At 34.6% G+C, this 23034-nt stretch overlaps 1 protein-coding gene and 1 long non-coding RNA gene across 6 annotated transcripts in view; one reads left to right on the plus strand and one right to left on the minus strand.

Annotated features, from left to right (window-relative positions):
* Positions 1–23034, plus strand: part of LOC144377783 (uncharacterized) — an 87477-nt gene that overhangs the window by 23114 nt on the left and 41329 nt on the right. The gene's annotated exons all lie outside the window — the stretch shown is intronic.
* The window catches only part of Fermt2 (FERM domain containing kindlin 2), a 78781-nt gene that overhangs the window by 7978 nt on the left and 47769 nt on the right, over positions 1–23034 (minus strand). For 3 of the 5 annotated variants that reach the window (XM_013364108.4, XM_021735066.3, XM_078049917.1), the window contains 8 exons: positions 17992–18126; positions 10096–10128; positions 9544–9769; positions 9335–9437; positions 6833–6940; positions 3336–3470; positions 2515–2564; positions 854–978 (listed from right to left, as the gene is read on the minus strand). In XM_013364108.4, the coding sequence (XP_013219562.1) occupies positions 854–978; positions 2515–2564; positions 3336–3470; positions 6833–6940; positions 9335–9437; positions 9544–9769; positions 10096–10128; positions 17992–18126 (915 nt within the window). The remainder of the gene's footprint in view (positions 1–853; positions 979–2514; positions 2565–3335; positions 3471–6832; positions 6941–9334; positions 9438–9543; positions 9770–10095; positions 10129–17991; positions 18127–23034) is intronic. The other 2 variants (XM_005337972.5, XM_021735067.3) reach the window with 1 other exon arrangement.

The following is a 23034-nucleotide window of genomic DNA, read 5'->3' on the forward strand; positions in this document are numbered from 1 at the left end:
AAACCAACTTAGAGAATAAACAGTGCATCAACCAGATGAAAGAGGTGAAGCAACAGAGTGAAGAACATATGCCACCAAAATGGGAAATGAAGCTATGGCCCCATAGATCTGAATTTAAAAAGATTAAAGCCAACAGCTGAGTCCTCATCTAGGCTTATCCTAGGCTATAGGAAGCAAGCTTACTGCAGTTGCCACAAGGGAAAGGAAATCTGTCCCTTAAATACCAACTCCTAGTTCTGAAAAGACTTTGGATTTAACAAGACAAAAGGAAACTCAAGTTGACAACAGGAAGGCATCTCAGAGAGCTCTCTTGTGCTCCCTTCAGGAAGTCAGGCTGCGCAGAGTAAGAGAGACAAAACCAGGCAGGGAAGTGGAAAACCCAGAGGCGAAGGACCCTGTGTGGGACCAGCTTTATCAGTGAAGGAGGGGAAAAGGAGCAGGATGCCAATGAGGAAGAGAGAAACCAGGAAAGCCTAGGAGCAGATGACTGCTTCAAAAGTTAAAAATGAGATGAAAAGACAAAGAGGCAGTCCCTGCAGAATGAGGAAAACCTAACTGTCCTTAATGCTTAAAGATCAAGAGAGAGACACCATAAATTTACTTGACAATGAAAAAAGCAGAAACATATAATTCAAGCCAGGTTTTTCGAAAGAGATAACAAACAAAATATTCATGTGGATTTGAACACTCACAACAAGAAAAATGTAAATATAAATAAAAAGCATATCTAAACATTTAAAAAGTACCCAAAGCAGTAAATAAATTTTAATCCTCCGCTCTATCCCAATGCCAGTGAAGTCTATTCAATATCAGACCAACAGAAATTCCATAGGTCATTCAAAGCTTTCCTTACCTCGAAGGTTCATCTGATGAGCAGGTGTGCCACTGGATTCTTCTTTGCTCTTATAGCAAGAAATAGATGTATCTTTGAAAGTGCACCAATATTGCTTGTAACCTTTTAAAGTCAGCTTTTTTGGCCTAGTATCAAGTAGAATTAAGAGAAAAATCCACTTTGAAGTAACTTTGTCAATATTCTTTTAGTAGCAAAATCTCACAATGTTAAAAAGTCTGAAGGCAAATTTAACACATGCTAAAATTAGTTCCCTTTGGCCAGTGTCTTAAATTCAGTAGTGCTGGTATTGGATGTGCCCTCCCTTCTCAATCTACTTAGGAAGATCCCACAAACAATGAACAAGTAGAGGGCCATATTCCAGGATTTCTCATCACTAGCAGCTCACTGGAAAGGCGAGAAAAAGAAAGGTAAAGTAAATGTCCATAACTTGCAGCTTTCTAGGCCCCATTAACAACCTGTGGGGGCATGGGTGTTTGCAGGGTTGCCTCTGGAGCCTCTATGAAGAAGCAAGTTTACTTGCCATGACTGGAAGTGAAAGAGGTTGTTCATCATGGTGGCATACGCTTATAGTCCCAGCGGCTCAGGAGGCTGAGGCAGGAGGATCTTGAGTTTAAAGCCACCCTCAGCAAAAACTAGACAGTAAGCAACTCAGTGAGACCCTGTCTCTGAATGAAATGCAAAATAGGGCTGGGGATATGGCTCAGTGGTCGAGTGCCCCCGAGTTCAATCCCTGGTCCAAAATTAAAAAAAAAAAAAAAAGAGGGTTTAATTCTCTTGGATCCATATCAATGCTGACATTAAGTTTCCATGCCAGTGTCAAACACAGGAGATGCCAGATAGGTCATGAAGGTGCAGGTAGGGGAGAAGAGTGGCATTTGAAATCTTGCTCTTATGTCAAAAATGTTACATATGTTCATCTGTTGTATGTTCAGCTATGTTTTATTCTACAATAATTTTATAATATACAGTAGAAAAAAGTATATTCGCCATCACTTCCTCCTTTTATTTATTTATTTTTGGTACTGAGGGTCTAACCCATGCTTTACCACTGAGCCATATCTCCAGTCCATGTTATTTTTTATTTTCAGCCAGGATTTTATTAAGTTGCTGAGGCTGGTCTCAAACTTGCAATCCTCCCATCTCAGCCTCCTGAGATGCATCTCACCCAGCTCATCTCCTTTCTTTCTTCCCCTGTCTACCTTAATGCCAAGTTCTCTGGATTCTGTGGAGATCCAACTGGATTGTGACTGTTTAAAAATCTGAACAGATATATTGGGACCTTACATAAAATGATATACATAACAATGATATATAACTTATTAGAATCTAGAGCTCTGTACAGCAAATAACCACTGGCAGCTGTCAACTAAGGTTCAGAGGGACTGTGCCAGTGTATTGCTATTTCAGCATCTACATGATGAAATCTAGATTTCACAAGTTTTTTTTGAAGAAGAATATTTATCAGCTAAAACAATGATTGCTGTGATTTTAGTTTGGTAAACATGATTATTTTCTTTCGTTATAATTTAAGTGTTCATCTAATCAGTTTATCCTTTAACAGAGGCTTTTGCCAAACTTACTGTAAATTTAAATAATGTGAACATGACAGTCCTGACACTTATTGTTTAGTAGTACCTGGAATCTCCCACTTTTTCACTTACTTGAAAACTTTGATATAGTCAGCAAGTTCAGGAATGGAAGTAATGTCACCCTAGGGAGAGAACAAAATAATTTTTCTTCCTTTTTTTTTAATTTGAAATTTTAACAAACAGAATTAAGTAAAATACAGATTACAAAGATTTAAAAGATATATTACATGGACGTATGGATATTTTCTTCTTATTATTATAAACACATTTTCAAATAGGAGAAATTAATAAAAATTTGAAAAAAATAATAACTACATACCCCCAAAGGATACAATGTTACTTTTAAATGCTATTTGTAGATGCATATGGAAATTCTCTAAATCATAACAGCCTTGAAAAGTTTTCCTACAGCAATAACTAATTCCTTAGCTTTAAAAACAAACTTATTTAAAAACTATAAGACCTATTTTTCTCTTCTCTTTGAAATATTTCAAATTAGTAGCATCACTAAATTTAGATGAAATTTTCCTTTGTAGAAATATTTTCCACCCCTTACAAAAGAATGTAGGAGAATATGCAAAGGACCAGAAGATTCATCTTTAGTGTGTTCCAAGCTCTAGATACCACATACAATGTACACCCCCCAACCCATTTTGCACCCCAGTTGCGGGTGTAGCTCAGTGATAGAGTGCATGCATAAGGCCCTGGGTGCATGCATGATCCCCAGCTTCTCAAAAATAAAACTTGCCTGAAAAGTTCCTGAAAAATCTATATCTGACTTTTCTAAAGCATTAAATATTTCTCTCCACCCCCCAAATACTTTCTGAGAACTAAAGTCCACAAAAAGTTAAGCATCCATTCAAACTCAGTTGGTCGGTAAAGATTCACCTTACCAAAATTGTTGATGTTTTACCCCCTTCCAAAGTAATCTCCAAGTCTGAGAGGGCAGCATCTACTTCATCAACTTCTTTGTCACTGTTGTTCAAATGATTCTCTGATGTCATGATTGACAGCTTGTTGATATGATACTGAAACCAGAAATGACATTTTATTGAAACAATTAGTAGAACTGTAAAACTTTAAAATGAAATTACTATCTGAATCTATACTGAATGCTTTTTATCACCTAATTTGAAAAAATAAGTGTCCAGGAACTAGAATGACAGAAAGGTTAAGGGCATGGCACCTTATCAATATCAAAGCTTGCTAATAAATATTTATCCAAAGTAAGTAAGTAGGTCTCTGTTTGGAACATGCATAAGGTCTTTTGTAGGAATGGATTAACATTGGTTGTCTTATGTTACTACTGCCACCCAGAGCAGAAAATTCACACTGCCTTATGTACTATTACTCAAGAGATAGTTATCACCATCACAGCTTTAGGAGACAGCTACAAAGTCCATTTTTTTCCTCCATTTTCAACTCAATGCTCTATATTTTCAGTTTCATAAGATTGATAAAAGATATTGATATATGTGTACACATATATATGATTTATGTCAAAAGAAAAGATTTCAAGTATTACTAAACAATAAGTGTCAGTTTTATTGTCATGTTCTCATTTATACGTTCACATATGGAAAGCACATATGTGCACGAGAGTGGGTAGGCAGTGAGTAGACATTAACTATCCTATATGTGCAAAGAAAAAATTCTTCATTATAAAATTCCTTATTTTAAATTAAACTTAGTGACTTAAAACAAATATTAATAATCTATTAAATGCTGATGTTAAACTTAATAAGTCAGCAGAATATTTAACTTAAAATCAGTTACCTTTTAAAGGAATAAGCAGCACTTTGCATTTCTGAAGTATTCATTTACTTAATAAAATCTACTTGTGGGAACATTTAGTGAACTAATCTAAGGCCAATTATCAATGTTTCTCTGTGTTTTAAGGTGTAGTCATGAGTAGTTTCTGGTTATACTTTCAGTTATGCTGAAGCAAGATCCTTAACTTTCATGGTCATAAATGATGGAGAATAAGATAGGTTGAGGCTCAGGAATGACCCCAAATGTTATGAGTATATTAAGAATCATGTGGAGAGTTGGCTAAAAATACAGAGCTTTAGGTTCACCCCAAAGACTCTGATTCAGTAAATCTGGGGTCCAACTTGAAATCTGCATTTTTACTAAGTGCCCTAGGTAATTTTGATGCAAAAAGCCCTTATGGGGTTTGTCATAAAATCCAGCTTTGTTTTCAAACGTATATGGGGTTATCTAGTAAACGTTATAATACATACTTGGACCTAAATGCTTTAAAACAAGCAAAGTTACTAACAAAATTCCACAACTTGTTTTGAATTATCCTTGTTTTTTTTTTTTGTTTTTTTTGTTTTTAACTATAGTATATTTTATACAAGGATCCAGATGCTCCAGAATAATGCAGAGGGTATGTTGTGTCTGAAAAATTGCTGGGTATCTCCTCATCATACTTTCAAAGTTTCCATCTAATAGACTTTGGGTCAATTTATCAGTAGGCTTCTAACAACTCAAGGTATTTGTACTCTAAAATTCTCTCATTAAATCTACATTGTAAGGCCAGGTGAGCTGACACATGCCTATAATCCAATCGGGTTGGGAGGCTGACAGGAGGATCATGAGTTCAGCCAGCTTCAGCAAAAATGAGGTAACTAAGCAACTCAATGAAACCCTGTCTCTAAATAAAATACAAAATAAGGCTGGGGATGTGGCTCAGTGATTGAGTGCCCTGGAGTTCAATCCCTGGTATCCTACCCCCAATCTAGATTTTTAAGATGGTTCAGGAAGATCATGCTGTGAGATTATTCAGTTCCCCTGAATTAGAGTCTGAATTAGAGTCTGTTGTCTCTGAGGTATTTTTATGGTACTGATATGGAATATCCATTCTACAATATTCTGGGTTGCAGCATATTGCCATTTCTGTAAAAATGCAACTATATACTCCTTCAACAATTGTTTTTTGAGCATCTACTATGTGCTGACTTAAAAAATAGAAATACTATTTTTATAATAAAAAAGATGAAAATCAATACTATATAATAAAGTTTATGGTCTTTCACATGTGTATTTTAAATGTGTATTCTGTCACTGGCAAAACTTCCAATAAAAAATTATGTGCTTATATTCAAATTGAGAAAGATAGAGATAGAAAATCATAAAAAAATGAGGGACTCCCAGTAACATGCTCTAGAATTTAATTCAAGAAATTCTTCAGATAGTTTGAATTATCCAGAAACAACACAGGATTCTTAATTGTTGATAAATCAAATCTCTAGAAATAAAAAATCACCCAAAAGTCAATACGGATTTTCCTTATCTGTATTCCTTTTTAATTTTCTTCTTTTACCTGGCAACCTAGTAGTTGTTCTGGCTTTCTAGTAGCAACTTTTGAGTTTAACTGAAAACTTTTCTGGGTGCCTAAGTGTATCTGAAAGATTCAGAATTTTCTGTTTGTGTTCTAAGGAAAAACCAAAATGGTTTTTATGGTGGAAGCGCTTAATAACTGTGTGTCAGCTCTGCTTCCTGTACTTCTATTTAAAGGACATCAACTTCAGGCGACACTACAATCTCATCAAAATTAGAGAACAATTGCCAAAGACTTACTCAAATATATAACACTTGAGAAAGATGAATTAATACTGAACTTCAATCATCTATTTCTAAGGAGGCTCATTTGGGGTTACCACTCTAAAAGTATTTTATTAGAGGATATATTGGTAAGGAAGTGAATAATTTTTAATTTTTTTAGGGTACTGGGATTGAATCCAGGGTTGGTTTACCTCTGAGCTTCATCCCCAGCCCTTTTTTATTTTGGAACAGGGTCTCACTGAGTTGCTTAGGGCCTCACTAAGTTGCTGAGACTGGCTTAGAACTTTAAAATTTTTAAAAAACACCACTACAGTTCTAAAGCAGGTGATGTGCAAGTATACAATTGGAAAGCACTGGTTAAATCTAAGGAAAACTTCAGCTATCTACTTCTTAATGATTATGATTTTAAAAACATCTCTGTTTACTTTCATTAATCTCCTGAAATTTTATCACTTAAAACGATATTATTTCTGCCAACAGTTCATTTTACAACATGTCCAGCCACTATGCAGGTAGGTATCATTTCAAAAATCTGATATTATCAAGAAAAACTTGAATAACATTAAATTAATAGACATTTTGGGGTGGGAGATATTCTCCCCCACCTGCCAAATACAGAAAAGTAATAAAATATACCACTGAACTTCCTTAAGATAAAAAAAAATATAAACTAAATTTATCATTTACTTTGCTTTTAAAAGAGCACTTTCTACATAGCAAAAGATAATTTATCAAATGCTACTAGAAATACTAGGCCACTCTACCATTTAAAAACCACTCTTCTTTCTCTTTCCTTCATTTACCAAATCTTTCAAGCTACCTGCAAGGCTGCAAACATCATCATTTCTTCTTCTGTGCATTCGATTTCTTCTAGGAGAATAGCCCACTTAGCCTGCTCATAAAGCTGATTGATTCTGATTGCATCATACTGCAGAACAAAAGAAACACTTCTTTTGTAAAATATTACCATTAAAGTTTTTAACTCTGAGCAATCACATTTTAAAGCTTGGAAAGAAAAATGGAACATAAACTTTTTTTTTTTCCTGGGATTTATACTCACTATTAAATAATCAACTCTAAAAAGAAAGCTATTTATAGGGTTAGATATATCTATACATACCAAAATCTAGTTTTCTACTAAAAAGTGACATTAAAATATGACAGAAGATAAGTATTCAGCATTAGAAATAGGTTTGGGGCTGGGAGAAACAGAATCATGTTATTTTCCAGGGAAACAACTATATATTATAACTTTAATGTAAAAAATCTAGATTGAGGACTTGAAGGTATTAAAAAGTAAGTTATAACTACGGATTGCTTTTCATTATGATTATTGCAACTTGCCAAAATAAAATACGATCACAGCAAATCAGCTATTTGGGGAAACATCTTGCTCAATGTGGAGAAGCACACCCAGAAAAAGTGGCAGGTACTTGGAAGCAATAGTTATTTTAAGTATTCAAAACAGATGGCACATATGCATTTATAGAAAGTATATTTACTTAAAAGTTACTCAACTATTAATTTAACTATATTAATAAAAAACAATATCCCAGTGGCTCGAGAGGCTAAGGCAAGAGGACCACAAGTTCAAAGCCAGCCTCAGCAATTTAGTAGGGCCCTGAGAAACTCAGGAAGACCCTGCCTCTAAAATGAGGTGGGGGGGTAGAGATGTGGCTGAGTGGTTAAGTGCCCCTGGGTTCAATCCCTGGTTACCTCACCACCATCAAAAATATAAATAAATTAAACCAATAGTAACATCTTAACAATGCTACCTTAAAATATTAACAAAATACACCTTCATAAGGAAACTGTTCCCAAATAACTTTGGTTTTACTGAAAGTAGATACAATATAGCCTGAAAACAGATTAAAATTATTTTTTGTAGTTCTATTATGTACATTTTGCTGTTTTATAAGGCACATAATAAAAGATGGGCATACACATAAAATCTAGACTAAGGCTAGACTGTAATCTTGGGCAGTCAAGAGAAGTTTCTCCTAGTATGTTTCAGTAGTAAAGGAGCCAAACGTCTGTGCCAACTTTATTCTGTGGGGGATGGTGTCTACATTTTCACAACAAAGTTAAATTTTACCAGGAAAGCAAAGCACTATAGTAGCACAGATCATACCGATCACAGAAAAACAGGTAACACTGTGTGGCTAATTATTAGGAAGAAATGTAGACTTAAAAATGTACATGACATAAAATCAAGTGTTTTTTTGAAACAAGATCTTCTGGCGTACAAATAGTATCTGAAAGTAACAGAAAAGGCAATCTTATAGAAAACTCTTCTTTCCCTTATTGTGTATTTATTTGTGGTGCCAGAAATAAAATCCAAGGCCTCACACAGGCCAGGGAAGTGCTTACCACTGCGTCACATCCCCAGCCCTCCTTACAGTATAACTGAAGAAAGATGTTAAATTAAGCAAAAAGCTAAAAATAAAAACAAAACCAAACAAAAAACCCCATGCTAAGTGAAGTTAGCCAATCCCCAAAAACCAAATACCGAATGTTTTCTTTGATATAAGGAGGCTGATTCATAGTGAGATAGGGAGAGGGGGTATGGAAGGAATAGACGAACTCCAGATAAAACAGAGGGGTTTGGAGGGAAAAGGAGGGGGCAGGGGGTTAAAAATGATGGTGGAATGTGATGATCATTATTATTCAAAGTACATGTATAAAGACACGAATTGGTGTGAATATACTTTGTATACAACCAGAGATATAAAAAATTGTGCTCTATATGTGTAATAAGAATTGTAATGCATTCTGCTGTCATATATAAATTAAAAAAAAAACAAAAAAACAAAAAACAAAACAAAAAAATAACAAAAAACAAAACCCAAGCTGGGTGTGGTAGTACACACCTGTAATCCCAGCTACTGGGGAGATGAGGCAGGAGGATCACAAATTCAAGGCCAGCCTTGGCAATTTGGTGAAATCCTGTCTCAAAATAAAAAATAAAAAAAGGATGGGGGTGTATCTCAGTGGTAGGGCAGACCTGGATTCAATCCGCGGTACCCTCCCCCAAAAAGAACCACATAACTTTGTCATTCTGTAGTACCAAACTAGTACATTTTAAATGTAAATCAACCAAAAATTTAATTATCTTAACAAAAAAGGCTTAATCATGGTTTCAAACTACTAAAATAATAGACCCTTTTAAAATACAAATGCCTTTGCATAAAGGTTTGGGTTTTTAATATTATTTAAAACTTGCTATAAACAAACAATTCCTTTTCTCCACCAACTTCCAAAACAAACAACATCCAAAAGAACAGAAATAAAAAGAAAGAAGATCCCTTTAAGCCCTTGATACCTTTGGATTCAAATCAAAAAAGCTGTAATACTTGAATCGAAGCAGCAAGGCCTCATTTTCCTTCACATCTTGTTCCATAAGAGATCTTGAGGAATCAAGCCACCTGAGCAGTAAGAGCAGTGGAACAAATCAAAACAGAATCAACATAATATTTCTACCTCTAAGTGGACAAAGAAATTCTTCAATTCTATCCATAACTTAAAACTTACCCTTGGTTGATTTTTGCTTTATCGAGAAGGGCTTGAGGCTTGAACATTTTTGCCAAGATTTCTGGTGATGTGATCGGTTGACTGACAGCAAGTATACCAGGATTGCCTTCTGACAGAGCACTGTCACCAAACCAAGCAGAAGTTGGTGACAAAGGGCTTCCATCATGAGCATCATAAGTGGGGGTCATGGTTTTACTATAAAGTCCTGGGCTTGAATATATACTTCCTGATAACATGAAAATGAGGTAGTTAAGGAAGGAGCACAGTATCTCAAGTTCTCAATAACAACATACACTATGATATAGAGCACACTGTGAAACACAAGCTTCAATCTGGAAAGAAAGCTTTAGCACATTATTTTACCTTTCTCAAGAACATGTGAACTCAACTCCACTTGCATAACATTAGAATGCGTAATAACAAAGCCATAAAAAAAATAATTAAATTGTCAGGAAATCTGGGGGAAAAGTAAGCTCAAAGAAATTAGAAAATAAGGACACAGCTGAAGCAGACAGACCAACAATTTTTGTGTTTAATTGTGGTAAGGCTCACCTTTCAGAGGGCCAATGTAAAGAACATCAGTGCCTACAGGAAAGGAAAGAAAGGAATTCAGAAGGTAAAGGAAAGACAATGATAGAGGACAGAAACAAAAGCATGAAAAGAAAAAAGAAAAAGAAAAGATTTTTTTTCCTAATTGTGAATAATAAATTGAAGTAGACATTTCAAGTGGATTTAAGAATAAAGAACCTTAGAAGCTAAAACCTAAGTAAAACAAAATTTCTTGTCCAAATTAAAAGAATAGAAGTTGTGCTTTAGTTAAGCATACAATGAAATGTCCATATAAATAAGGAAAGCAATTTTTTTTTTTTTTTTTTTGCGGAGGAGTTGGGGTAGGTACTGGGGATTGAACCTGGGGTGCTTAACCATTGGGCCGCATCCCCAGCTCTTTTTTTATTATTATTTTTTTAAATTTAGAGACAGAGCCTTGCTAAGTTGCTGAGGCTGGCTTTGAACTCAATGATCTTCCTGCCTCAGCATCCCAAGCCACCACTGTGCCCTGCTAGGAAAGCAATTTTTTTTAAAAACTTAATTTTTAGTTGTAGTTGGACACAATATTTTCTTATTATGTTTATTTTTTTTATGTGGTGTTGAGGATCAAACCTAGGGCCTTGCACATACTAGGCAAGCACTCTACCACTGATCCACAACCCCAGCCCATAGGAAAGCAATTTTATGTTCAAGTTCTCAGCAAACAGCTAAACTAGTTTCAACAAATATACAAATGAAGTATTAAGATTTTCTGTATAGAAAATGTTGAAATCAATTATAAGAACTTGGGAATGCTCTGATAGAGATCAACAAAAATTGTTTAATGACAAAAATGAAATGCAAAATATGTGACATATTAAAATCTTATAATTATGAAAACTAGATATGCAAACATATACTCACACATGTAAATTAACACAGAAAGGGTACTGTCATTTTTCATTCCAAACTTCATAGTTATCAAGAAATAGTTGGCTCTTGAGAAGGAGTAACCAGGGAATAAATTTTAAAGGAATTTTTGCTTTTGGTTTAGTATATTTTCTGTATAATTTGAATTTATTAGGATGCTGTATTCAATGCATGACTACTATGATATAAAAAAATAAAATCCATTTTATTGAGTGAAGAAAACACAATGTGTACATAACACAATTCCATTTTAGTTGGGGAAAAACAAACTGAAAAAATATACAGCTCTATAATAACCAAATACTTAACTATGAACACACATTATTTGTACCTAAAAATAGTTTTAAAAAAAGTTTTGTTGCTTAAAATGGTAGTTTGAGTTAGAAAAAAATGGCATCCTACATGAGTGATTTTTCTAAGAGTGCCAAGCAAGTATAGATTATTTTCTACATTAATTTTAAATCTCGATTTTTCCTTTTCTAGCTGTCTTTAAGATTTTTGAAAAGTTTATGATGAGATAATTTTCTATTTACACAATAAATTCTGATATTTATTAAACTTTGTAAATCTCTGACCAGATTGAAGAATGTATTATTACTTTGAAAAATTGCTTCCTCCTGACTTGGAATCAGTTACCTCTTCACAGACCAGATATTTACATGGTTATAGTCAGGAAATGGCAAAGCATTTAAGAGCATGCCACCTACGCACAGCCATGTAAGGCAAGGTAACTCAGATATTTCATCATAATTCTCTTTATGAATCTGAATTTTAAAGTCTGAAAATTATTAATTCACTCAATCTTTTACCTCTTGAAAAATTATTTTAAAAAATAAGCTTTGTTAGGTTGGGGTTGTGGGTCAGTGGTAGAGTGCTCGCCTAGCACACGTGAGGCCCTTGGTTCGATCCTCAGCACCGCATAAAAATAAATAAATAAAATAAAGGTATTGTGTCCAACTACAACTGAAAAATAAATATTTTTTAAAAAAGCTTTGTTGAGATATAATTTACATACTAATATTTTAGCAAAGATATCTATTATAATTCAGAAAATAATTTAAATGTTATAATTGGAGAGATGATGTTCCATAATGATTATAAAAACCTAAGTACTTAGACCAGACAGAGCTGAAGGTACTTTCTAGCTCTGCTCCTAATTAACTTTGTGACCGGACAAATTAACCCCTGAAGGAATCTTTCCTCAGAAGCAAAATGAGGATGTCACCAAAATTGTAGGAGTTTTTTTGAGACCAAGTGAAAAATACCACACATGTTAAGTATGTGTATAACTTTGTGTGGGGGGGGGAGGGAGAAGAACTAGCATTATAAGCTTATTCTATCTGGGTAAATTTTCTTCTAGCATATACACTCTTAATAAATGTATTTTTTTAATAAACAACATATACCTATTCTTCATCCATTATAAATCAAAGACAACCTAGAGGGAAAAAACTATGAGCTTATTTGTGATACTATTTTAAGCCCACTTTCCTAACAAACCAAAGTCTCTAAATATAAATATTTATATTAGATGTGATTTCTAAAAGGGGAAATATGAGTAGGTTGTTCAGTCCAAATTATTATGGGTTAATCAAGGTCCTATAGCATAATAATTCAGTGAAAAGACTGATGTTAATTGTTGTAATTCAGTAGTTTAAGTTATACTAACCAGCTTTCCTACATTTTTGTCATTATCACTGCAGTTGAAGGGAAAGGAAAAAAACATTATGAATGAACTATTAGAAAATCATCCAATACTTCCAATTCCTCTAGTACCTACTGTCTTATTTATAAAATACAAACTGGGATTTATATATATATATATATATATATATATATATACTTTTAATACCCAAGAATCTGCTTCTAGCCATTCTGGATACTCTAAAAATTTCGAGATTTCCTGTTTACTGGGCCAGCAGAGTCTCAGAATTTCTATGCACTTTGGTTTCTGGGCACCAAAATTCCCCCCTGCTTCATAAATTCTAACTCTGACAGATCTTTAGTGTTATTTGGATGATGTGAAACTATTCTGTCATACATGTACAGTGTAAAAATTTCCTAAGGAATTTAAATTTAAAATTCTTTTTTCTTTAAATTTTTTTTCTTTAACTCTATAAAAATTAAGCAAAAGCTAGGTGTGGCCTCTGGTCACTGACACATTTGCTTTGTTTGCTGACCTTTGAGCCCAGGTCTGCCCTGTTCCAAAGCCAGCACTCTGACCACCACCCCACGTGCTGAACCCTCCTCCATCCCTTCCTGTTCTTTGTGAGTTTGTCTACCCTTACTTATAGCAAATCTGTAAGTGGCCAGAAGCCATACCTAGCTCTTGCCTAATTTTTGTAGAGTTGTTTACCTTAGAGGGAAAAAAAAGAAAAGAATTTTAAATTTAAATTCCGTAAGAAATCTTGACACTGTACTCTACATGTGTGGTGGCAATCAGAATAGTTTCATAACATCTAAATTAAGGCAAGTGACTTAATCACCCTGAATTTTTCTTCTAATGGCATTTATCTTTCAGAATTGTTGTGAAAATTAAACATATTACATATAGTATTCGGGACCAGAAATTGCTCAATAAAATGTAGCTGATAATAATATAATTCAAGAAAAACATCGATTTCCTCTTTGAAAAGGATCCCTTGCACATACACAGTCCAGAAGTGTCCCTTAGGGCACTCAAAGCTGTCCAAAGGTCAAGCCTCTGAGAGAGAAGAACTCAGGAATGGTACACAGACCAGCAATAAATAGCAGCTGCAGTCTGGGTGAAAAGAACTAACCAGTGGTGGGAAGAAAAGGGAGCCCAGGATCGGGCAGAGTGAGAATTGAAGAGGACACTATTCTTGGGTACAAGCCAGCCAAAAATTGGACAGTTTAGGAACAGCACCAAGATGGAACCACAAGAGTGCAAGTTAGTATCTAAAGTAGAGGCTGGTTATCTCCTAAAGATACTATCAAAATTATCCTTGCATTTTCTCTTAAATAGCTAGGATGTAAACTACTGTCTGAGCAGATTAAGTACAGCCGGAGCCCTTTTAACCACTTAACTGACTCACTTGTTTACCAAATTGCCTCAATCCCACCCCTGGCCCCATAAAAACCACAACATTTTGAAATCTGCAGCTGGCAAATGACTCTCTAAACCTACCAAATTATTTATACCAGTTTCATTTGTTACAGAATTCAAGTAAAGCTGGGAAACATAAAACATGAAAAAACAAAGAAGTGCAGAGCCTATGACAACTACAGTTAACTGTCCTGGGAACCTGGGGAAGAGGAGGAAGTTAGAACGACTTGCTGAATTAGGTGATGACCAGCAATTCCCAAAGACTAGGACAGAAGATATGGCAAAAATCTATAGACTTTATGATCTTGTTTTGCAGACTTCGACCTGAAACTAGAAATCTTTAAAAGCACATACTACAGACACAGGACATAGTTTATAAAAAAAAAAAAAACAAAAAAAAAAGAACTTTAAAACTCCAACCAGCAGACCCATACTAAGAAGGTCTGTAGACCCACATTATAAAAGCAGATGAAGGAGTGTATATTTATGCTTTTAAGATAAATTATTTAAGATATTAACTTATTTTTTTTTTCTTTAACTGAATATAGGATGGGGTAAAAGCTGACCCAAAACTATCCCTTTGGTTGTCAGGGCTGGAGATGGGAAAGATGGGGGTAGGAGGGAGAACTTTCAGTATATTTGAAAACATTGTCCCCCACTTCAGAGGCCAGTTGCAAATACATATTATCACCTGTGTGCTTCTGGTCAACTGGTTATAGGTTAGATATTCCCATACCCTCTCCCTGGGTTTCATGATTTACTAGAAAGGCTCAGAGAACTCAGGACAGTTTACTTACTTGATTACAGTTTATTACAAAAGCATACAACTGAGGAACAGTCAAATGAAAGAGACAGATGAATAGGGCAAGTTATGTGGTAAGTACACAGACACACCCATGTCCTCTCTAGGAACACTACTCTTGAAGAATCTCCACATGTTCACCAACCTGGAAACTCTCTAAATCCCATCTTTTGGGGTTTTTATGCAGGCTTAACTATATATTTTAAGAACAATTGCTTAAAATGATTAATGTGGTTTGGATGTGGTTTGTCTCCAAGTGCTGGAAGTTTGATCCCTAGTGTGTCGATGTTAGGTAGTCAGAACATTAAGAGGTAGAGCTTAGTGGCAAGTGTTTAGATCACTGGTAGGGGGTACTACCTTCAGAAAAAAATGAGTTAGTTCTCATGGAACTCTGATTTAGTTCTTCTAAGAGGGTTGTTACAAAAAGAGAAAGCCTAACCACTGAATTGTGCTCTGGCTTCCTGTATTGAGGTGTATCTCTTCCTGTTATGGTATGTCCTCCAAAAACTCATTTGTGAGACAATGCAAGAAGGTTAACCTAATTGGTGCAATTATCCACTGGAATGTATTAACTAGGTGGTAACTGCAGGCAGGGAGAGTGTGGCTGGAGGATATAGGTCACTGGGAGTGTGACTCTAGAGATTATATTTTGTCCTGGGGAGTGAAAGTTCTCTCTGCTTCCTGGTACCAAGTCCCTAGCTGCTTTCCTCTGTCACACCCTTCCACCATGCTGTTCTGCTTCATCTCAGGCAAAGAACTATGGACTCTGCCATCTATGGACTGAGACTTCTAAAACCATAAGCCCTTAATAAAACTTTCCCTCCTCTTAAATTGTTCTTGTCAGGTCTTTTGGTTATAGCACTGCAAAAGCTAAAATACTCCCTCTTGCACATATTCCTGCCATTGTGAGGCCAAAAAGTCTTTACCATAGTCAATCTGATGTTGGCACCTTGCTTTTGAACCTCCACAATGCTAACTAAATAAACCTCTATCATGAGTAACCCAGTCTTAGGAGTTTTGTTATAGTTACAGAGAATGAACTAATTTGGTGATTAACTCACAGCCTCTCTCTTCACAGGAAAATGAGGGCTAAGGATCACCTCATTTTTTCGTTTATACCTCATGATTTTGTTTGTTATATCATTAACAAACAATTCTGCTTGAAAGGGGTTTGTTATGAAGAATAAAAGATGTTCCTTTATGGCTTTTATTGCAAAAGTTTTAGGAGCTCTGCTACAAACACTAAAGGAAGACCAAAATATATTTCTTATATCACAATATACTCTTTTTACTTCATCAATCTGTGGGCTGCTACCTCTATTCAAAATACATTTCTCCCCATTTCCTCCTCTACAATTATTGAATGGAAGTAAATTTGACATTCTTTCAAAAATATTGATTTGTTTTTGTAACATGTTTAGGAAATCAATCACTCTATAATTACTAGTCTGAATTCATTAACCTGCCATTAAATATTCTCCAATGTGATCTTGGAGTACTTAAGGATCTCTCTCATGAATCTGCTCAAGGAATTTATTCATGCCTTGCACTTTTATTTATTTATTTATTAACATATATTAACCATACAAATTAATGGGTTTCACTGTGACATTTCAATACATGCATAATTGTGAGCTCAAAATTCCATATATTGTACAATGATCATGTCCATATATTTTTCTTTTCCAAGGATGTTCTTTGTCACTATTATTATTTGTTTGGATTGCCTTTTCATCAAAATTCTAGCCACTGGAAAAAAAGCTTAATTAGCAAACTTAATTCCCCAACCTGTAACAAGGAATACACTCTAATTTGGGACTAATGATTTTGTTTACTGAATTTCTAAAACATTATCTTCTAAAACATTCATTTAGCATTGATGCATTATCTCCTTAAATACAGAAACTGTATTTCAACTAACCTATAAACTACTTAAGAATAAGCATGATCTTATTTCTCAAATACAATTTCAACATAAGTAATAACAAAAAAGTTACAAGGTCTATGATCCTAGAATTCCTGACCTTATGATGCAATGATTTCTTCATCCTTAAATTTTTATCCTTAATCCTTCATCCTTAATAATTTTTTCATATATTTGTGTTTCTTCTTTTAAGAAGTGTCTGGTTAGTTTATTTGCTCATTTATTAATTGGGCTATTTGCTTTTTTTGGTGTTGAGTTTTTTGAGCCCTTTCTATATTCTTAACCTTTGGGTAATAACAGAATCTACTTCAAAGGGTTTGTAGTGAGAATGAGTTTTCACAGATAAAGCATATTTGTAGATGTGGGAATAGCTCGAAATTAGTGTCTATCACCATCATCATAATCACCCCCAAATTTAAAAGCCAGGAATGAAGAAAACTTAGATATTTGCTGGAGGGACTTATCTTAAGTAATGGAGAAAGTGTGGTCAATGGAAATGTGGCACTCTGTAATGTTCAAACCACACATATGCCTAGGACTATGAAAATATGTATCTATTAATTATCATCTAGATACTCAATTTCCTATCTACCTGATGTACATCATGTACTGAGTAAGGTCCTGGTAATAAAAAGATGAGGGTGTCCCCCTTAGTGAAGGGAACTCACAACTACTAGAGGATAACACAGAGTATAATATAAAACACAGAAAAGTGGTGACTTATGACAGAAGGATACCTAATTCATATTAGGAAAGTAAAATGTTAAAATTTGAAAAAGTTTCTCTAAGGAGTGAAACTTGAAAAAAATGTAGGGAGGCAAAGGGACCAGAGTATGCAAAGCACAGGGAAAGTTAAGTAATTTAAGTAAAGTTTTAGGTAATAAAGTATGAATTAAACACTGGTGGTTTTCATAATCTACGCACTAAAAATCTTCTAATTTCTCTAAACCAAAGAACTGAGTCCACTCTGAGCAAGAGAATCAGACTTCCTTCATATTGATTTGATATTAACAACTGACATAATGATTTACAAATGACAGAAATTAAATGACACTGAAGGTATTCCATGACTAGGTAAAGATGCTAAGACTTTCTGGTTTTTTTGAACTTGAGTACTCTCTTGACCTACACAATCCATTTACCCTCTATCAAAACACACAGTCCAGGGTTCTCCCCAGAGAGCTTAGTCAGTCTTACCTGATCCAGGAGTGATAAGAGGCCCCTCTAATTCAAGCGCCTCATCTTCAGATTGGTCATCTAGCTTTTTCTTTTTTTTCTTTGTTGGATCTCTGGGTTTTTTCAAGAGAGAAAGTTCTTCAGGGTGTCGTATATCTGTTAAAAAAAATAGATTTATTTTACTAAAATAAAGAAAAATTTAAGGACTTTATACTTGGTAAATCTATTTAATCTATTTCAAGGTAGGAATTTGTGATTTACTCTTTGTGTTTGAATTTGGCCAGATATTGATATCAAATAAAAGACTGAGTGATGTATGGCGCTTGTTTAATGGAATTTTACTCAGCATTAAAAGAGAATAAAATCATGGCATGTGCAGGTAAATGGATGGCATTGGAGAAGATAATGCTAAGTGAATTTAGCCAATCCCCCCAAAACAAATGCCTAATGTTTTCTGATATAAGGAGGCTGACTCATAGTGGGGTACAGAGGGGGAGCATGAGAGAAATAGAAGAACTCTAGATAGGGAAGAGGCATGGGAGGGAAAGGGAGGGAGCAGGGGATTAGCAAGAACAGTGGAATGTGATGGACATCATTATCTAAGTACATGTATGAAGACTTGAATTGGGTGTCAACATACTTTATATACAGAGATATGAAAAATTGTACTCCAAATGTGTAATAAGAATTGTAACGCATTCTGCGATTGTATTAAAAAAATAAAATCAGTAAAACTAAAAATAAACAAATAAATAAATAAAAATTTAAAAAATCTATAGTGGTAAAGCATTTGCTTAGCATGCATGAGGCCCTGGGTTTGATCCCTATCAACCCACTACCCCGACAAAATCTACCAGAAGTATTCCTTTCTCTTTTAGTAAAAGCCTATTTTTGTCCCCTCCCCACATTTTTTATTGGTACATTGTAAATATTCATGATGATGGAATTCACTGTTACATATTCATATATGTATACAATATGACAATATGATTGGGCCAATATCACTCCTCAGTATTTCCCTTTTACCTCTCTTGTGCCCTCACTACCCTATGGTCCCTTCCCTCTAGTGAGTTCCCTTCAATTTTCATGAGACTCCCATTACCTTTCTTTTCCTTGTTCTTCTCTAGCTTCTACATATAGGAAAAAACACACGACCCTTGACTTTTTGAGTTTGGCTTACTTCACTTAACATAATGTTTTCAAGTTCTATCGATTTTCCTGCAAATGACATTTCATTCTTCCTGTAAGTGTTGCTTTTCCCCCCATATTCTCTCCAGCATTTATTATTGTTTGTATTCTTAATGGCTGCCACTCTAACTGGAGGTTAGTATAGTCCCAATTTGCATTTCCCTGACTGCTAATGATGTTGAACATTTTTTCATATATTTGTTGGCCAATAATTTTTTCATATATTTGTGCTTTTTCTTTTAAGAAGTGTCTGGTTAGTTTATTTGCCCATTTATTAATTGGGCTATTTGCTTTTTTTGGTGTTTTTTGAGCCCTTTATATATTCTGGATATTAATTCTGTCAGAAGAATAGCTAGTGAAGATTTTTTCCCATTCTGTAGGTTCTCTCTTCATATTCTTATTTCCTTTGCTTCCCAGAAGATTTTTAATTTGATGTCATCCCATTTATTAATTCCTTGTATTACTTCCTGAGCTATAGATACTGAGAAAGGTGTTGCCTGTGCCTACATGCTGGGGTACTGAACCTATGTTTTCTTCTAGGAGTTGCAGTTTCTGGTAAACTTTGTGCAGTGTGAGAGAGAAGGATCTGGTCTTACATTCTTCTACATATGAATAACTGGTTTTTCCAGCCCTATTTGTTTTTTAAAAGGCTGTCTTTTCTTCAACATGTTTTTACCAACTTTGTAATAGATCAGATAACTGTAGGGCTGACTGTATTCTATTCTGTACCATTGGTCTATGTGTGTGTTTTAATACCAGTACCATGTAGTTTTGTTACAACACCTCTGTAGTATAATTTGAAGTCAGGTATTGTGATGCCTCCAGCGTTGTCTTTTTTTTTTGGTTAAAAATTGCATTGGCTATTTTGGATCTTTTTATTCTTTCAAACACTTTTTCTAGTTCTGTGAAGAATGTCATTGGTATTTTGTTCAGGACTACACTGAATCTGTATATTGTTTTGGTAATATGGCCATTTTAACAATATATTTTAATTATCCACAAACATGGAAAGTCCTTCCATTTTCTGTGTCCTTTTCAATTTTCTTCAGTGTTCTATAGTTTTCATTGCAGCAATCTTTTACCTCTGTGGTAAATGATTTATTTTACCATGTGGTAAAAGATCTATTTCCTAGAGTTTTTGTTTTAGGTATTGTGAATGGGCTATTGATTTTTGCATGGTGATTTTGTAACTTACAATGTTATTGAATTTGTTTATTAGCTTTAGGAATCTTCTGGTAGATCTTCTTTTTTTTTTTTTTTAAATAGTCTATTCTTTTTTTTTTTTAAGAGAGAGTGAGAGAGGAGAGAGAGAAAGAGAGAGAATTTTTAATATTTATTTTTTAGTTCTTGGCGGACACAACATCTTTGTTGGTATGTGGTGCTGAGGATCGAACCCGGGCCGCACGCATGCCAGGTGAGTGCGCTACCGCTTGAGCCACACCCCCAGCTCCTAGATCTTCTAAGTATAGAATTATATCATCTGTAATTTGACTTCTTCCTTTCCTATTTTTAATCCCTTTTATTTCCTTCTCTTGCCTAATTGCTCTGGCTAGAATTTCTAATACTACATTAATTAGGAATGTTGAGAGTGGACATCCTTGTTTTGCTTTGGATTTTAAAGGAAATGCTTTCAGTTTTTCCTCCATTCATTATGATATTGGCTTTCTGTTTGTATATGGCCTTTATGATGTTGAGGTAAGTTCCTTCCATCCCTAGTTTCTTTGGTGTTTTTATCATGAACGGATGCTGACTTTTGTTGAAGGCTTTCTCTGCACCTATGGGATGACTCTGTGATTTTGGTCCTGAATTCTTTTTATACGGAAAATAATACTTACTGATTTGCATATGTTAAACCATCCTTGCAATCCTAGAATAAAACCAACCTGGTCATGATGTACACTCTTAATATGTTGTTGAATATGATTTGTTAATATTTTATTAAGGAGTTCTACATTTAAGCTCATCAGGCATATTGGTTGGTATTTTTCTTTCTTCAATGTGCTCTTATCTGGCTTTTGTAAGAGTATTACTAGCTTCATAGAATCAATCTGGAAGTGTTTCACCTCTATTTGAAAAGCATAGGCATTAGTTTGGGTCTGGTAGAATGCAACCGAGAATCCATCTGGTCTTGGGCTTTTTTTTGTTGGAAGACTTTTTATTTTTTTTAACTTTATTTATTTAAATATTTATTTATTTAAAGTTTTTTAGGTGGACACAATATTTTATTTCTACGTGGTGTTGAGGATCGAACCCAGCGTGCCGTGCATGTCAGGCGAGCACGCTATCGCTTGAGCCACATCCCCAGGCTTACTTTATTTATTTTTTATGTGGTGCTGAGGATTGAACTAGACAAGCACTCTACCACAACTCCAGCCTCTGTTGGAAGACATTTTAATACTGCTTCTTTTTGCTAGTTCTTGTTCTGTTTAGGTTTTCTATTATCTCTGGATTTATACATATCTAGAAATATATCCATTTCTTCTAGGTTTTCCAATTTATTAAACTATGTGTTTTTTTTTTTTTTTTTTTTTTTAGAGAGAGAGAGAGAAATTTTTTAATGTTTATTTTTTAGTTTTCGGTGGACACGACATCTTTCTTTGTATGTGGTGCTGAGGATCGAACCCGGGCCGCACGCATGCCAGGCGAGCGCGCTACCGCTTGAGCCACATCCCCAGCCCTGAACTATGTGTTTTCAAAATAGTCCCTAATGATCCTCTGGATTACTGTGATGTATAAGGTGATTTCTCCTTTTTCATCTCCAATTTTATTAGTTCATATCTTTCTTTTGATTTGTTTGGCTAAGGATTTGTCAATCTTATTTATCTTTCCAAAGAGCCAACTATTCATTAATCCTTTGTGTTTATTTTTTATCCTCAATTTTACTGATTTTAGCCTTAATCTTATTTTACCTCCTTCTACTGAGTGGAACTGCTTTATTTTTGTTTACCAAGGAACTTTTACATATGAATTCATAGCAATTTTCCATTTAGACTGCCTTCATTGTGTCCCAGAAGTTCAGGTATGTTGTATCATTATTCTTGCTTGATTTTAACAATTTTTAAATTTCTCTCCTGATTTCTTTTGTCATTAATCATTCAAAAGTGTACTGTTCAATTTCCATGCATTTATATAGTTTCCATATGTTCTTTTATATTTATTTCTAATTTCATTCCATTATGATCAGACAAGGTGCAAGAAATTAAATTGATTTTTTAATATTTGCTAAGAATTGCATTGTGGTCTAAAATAGTCTATTTTGAAAAAGATTCTCGAGGCTGGGGTTGTGGCTCAGTGGTAGAGTGCTTGCCTAGCAAGCTTGAGGCACTGAGTTCGATCCTTAGCACCATATTAATGTAAAAATAAAGACGCTTTGTCCACTTAAAAAAATTTAAAAAAACAACAACAAAAACAAATATTTAAAAAGAAAAGGTTCTATGAACAGCTGCCATGAAAAGAGAATTTGGCTGTTGGATGAAATATTTTATATGTCTATTAAATCCATTTGACTTATAATATTTTCTAGGTTCGAAGAATCTTTACTGAGTATGTCTATATGACCTATCCATTGGTGAGACAGGTGTGTTGAAATCAACCAGTATTATTGTACTGGGATGCATCTGAGTCTTTTAAGCTGAATAGTGTTTTCTTCTTAATTGGATTGTTTCCTTTACCAGTATAAAGTAACCCTGTCTCTTCTGATTAATTTTGGCTTGCAGTTGGCTTTGTGGGATATGAAAGCAGCTACTCCTGCTTATCTTTCAGACTCCATTTCCATCCTTTCACTTTCAGCCTGTGGCTGTCTTTGCCTGTAAGGCTAGTGTCTTACAAACAATATATAGTTGGGTCTTATTTTTTAATCCATTCTGCCAGCCTCTC

This window comes from Ictidomys tridecemlineatus, chromosome 5 (assembly GCF_052094955.1).
Source record: "Ictidomys tridecemlineatus isolate mIctTri1 chromosome 5, mIctTri1.hap1, whole genome shotgun sequence".
NCBI lineage: Eukaryota > Metazoa > Chordata > Mammalia > Rodentia > Sciuridae > Ictidomys > Ictidomys tridecemlineatus.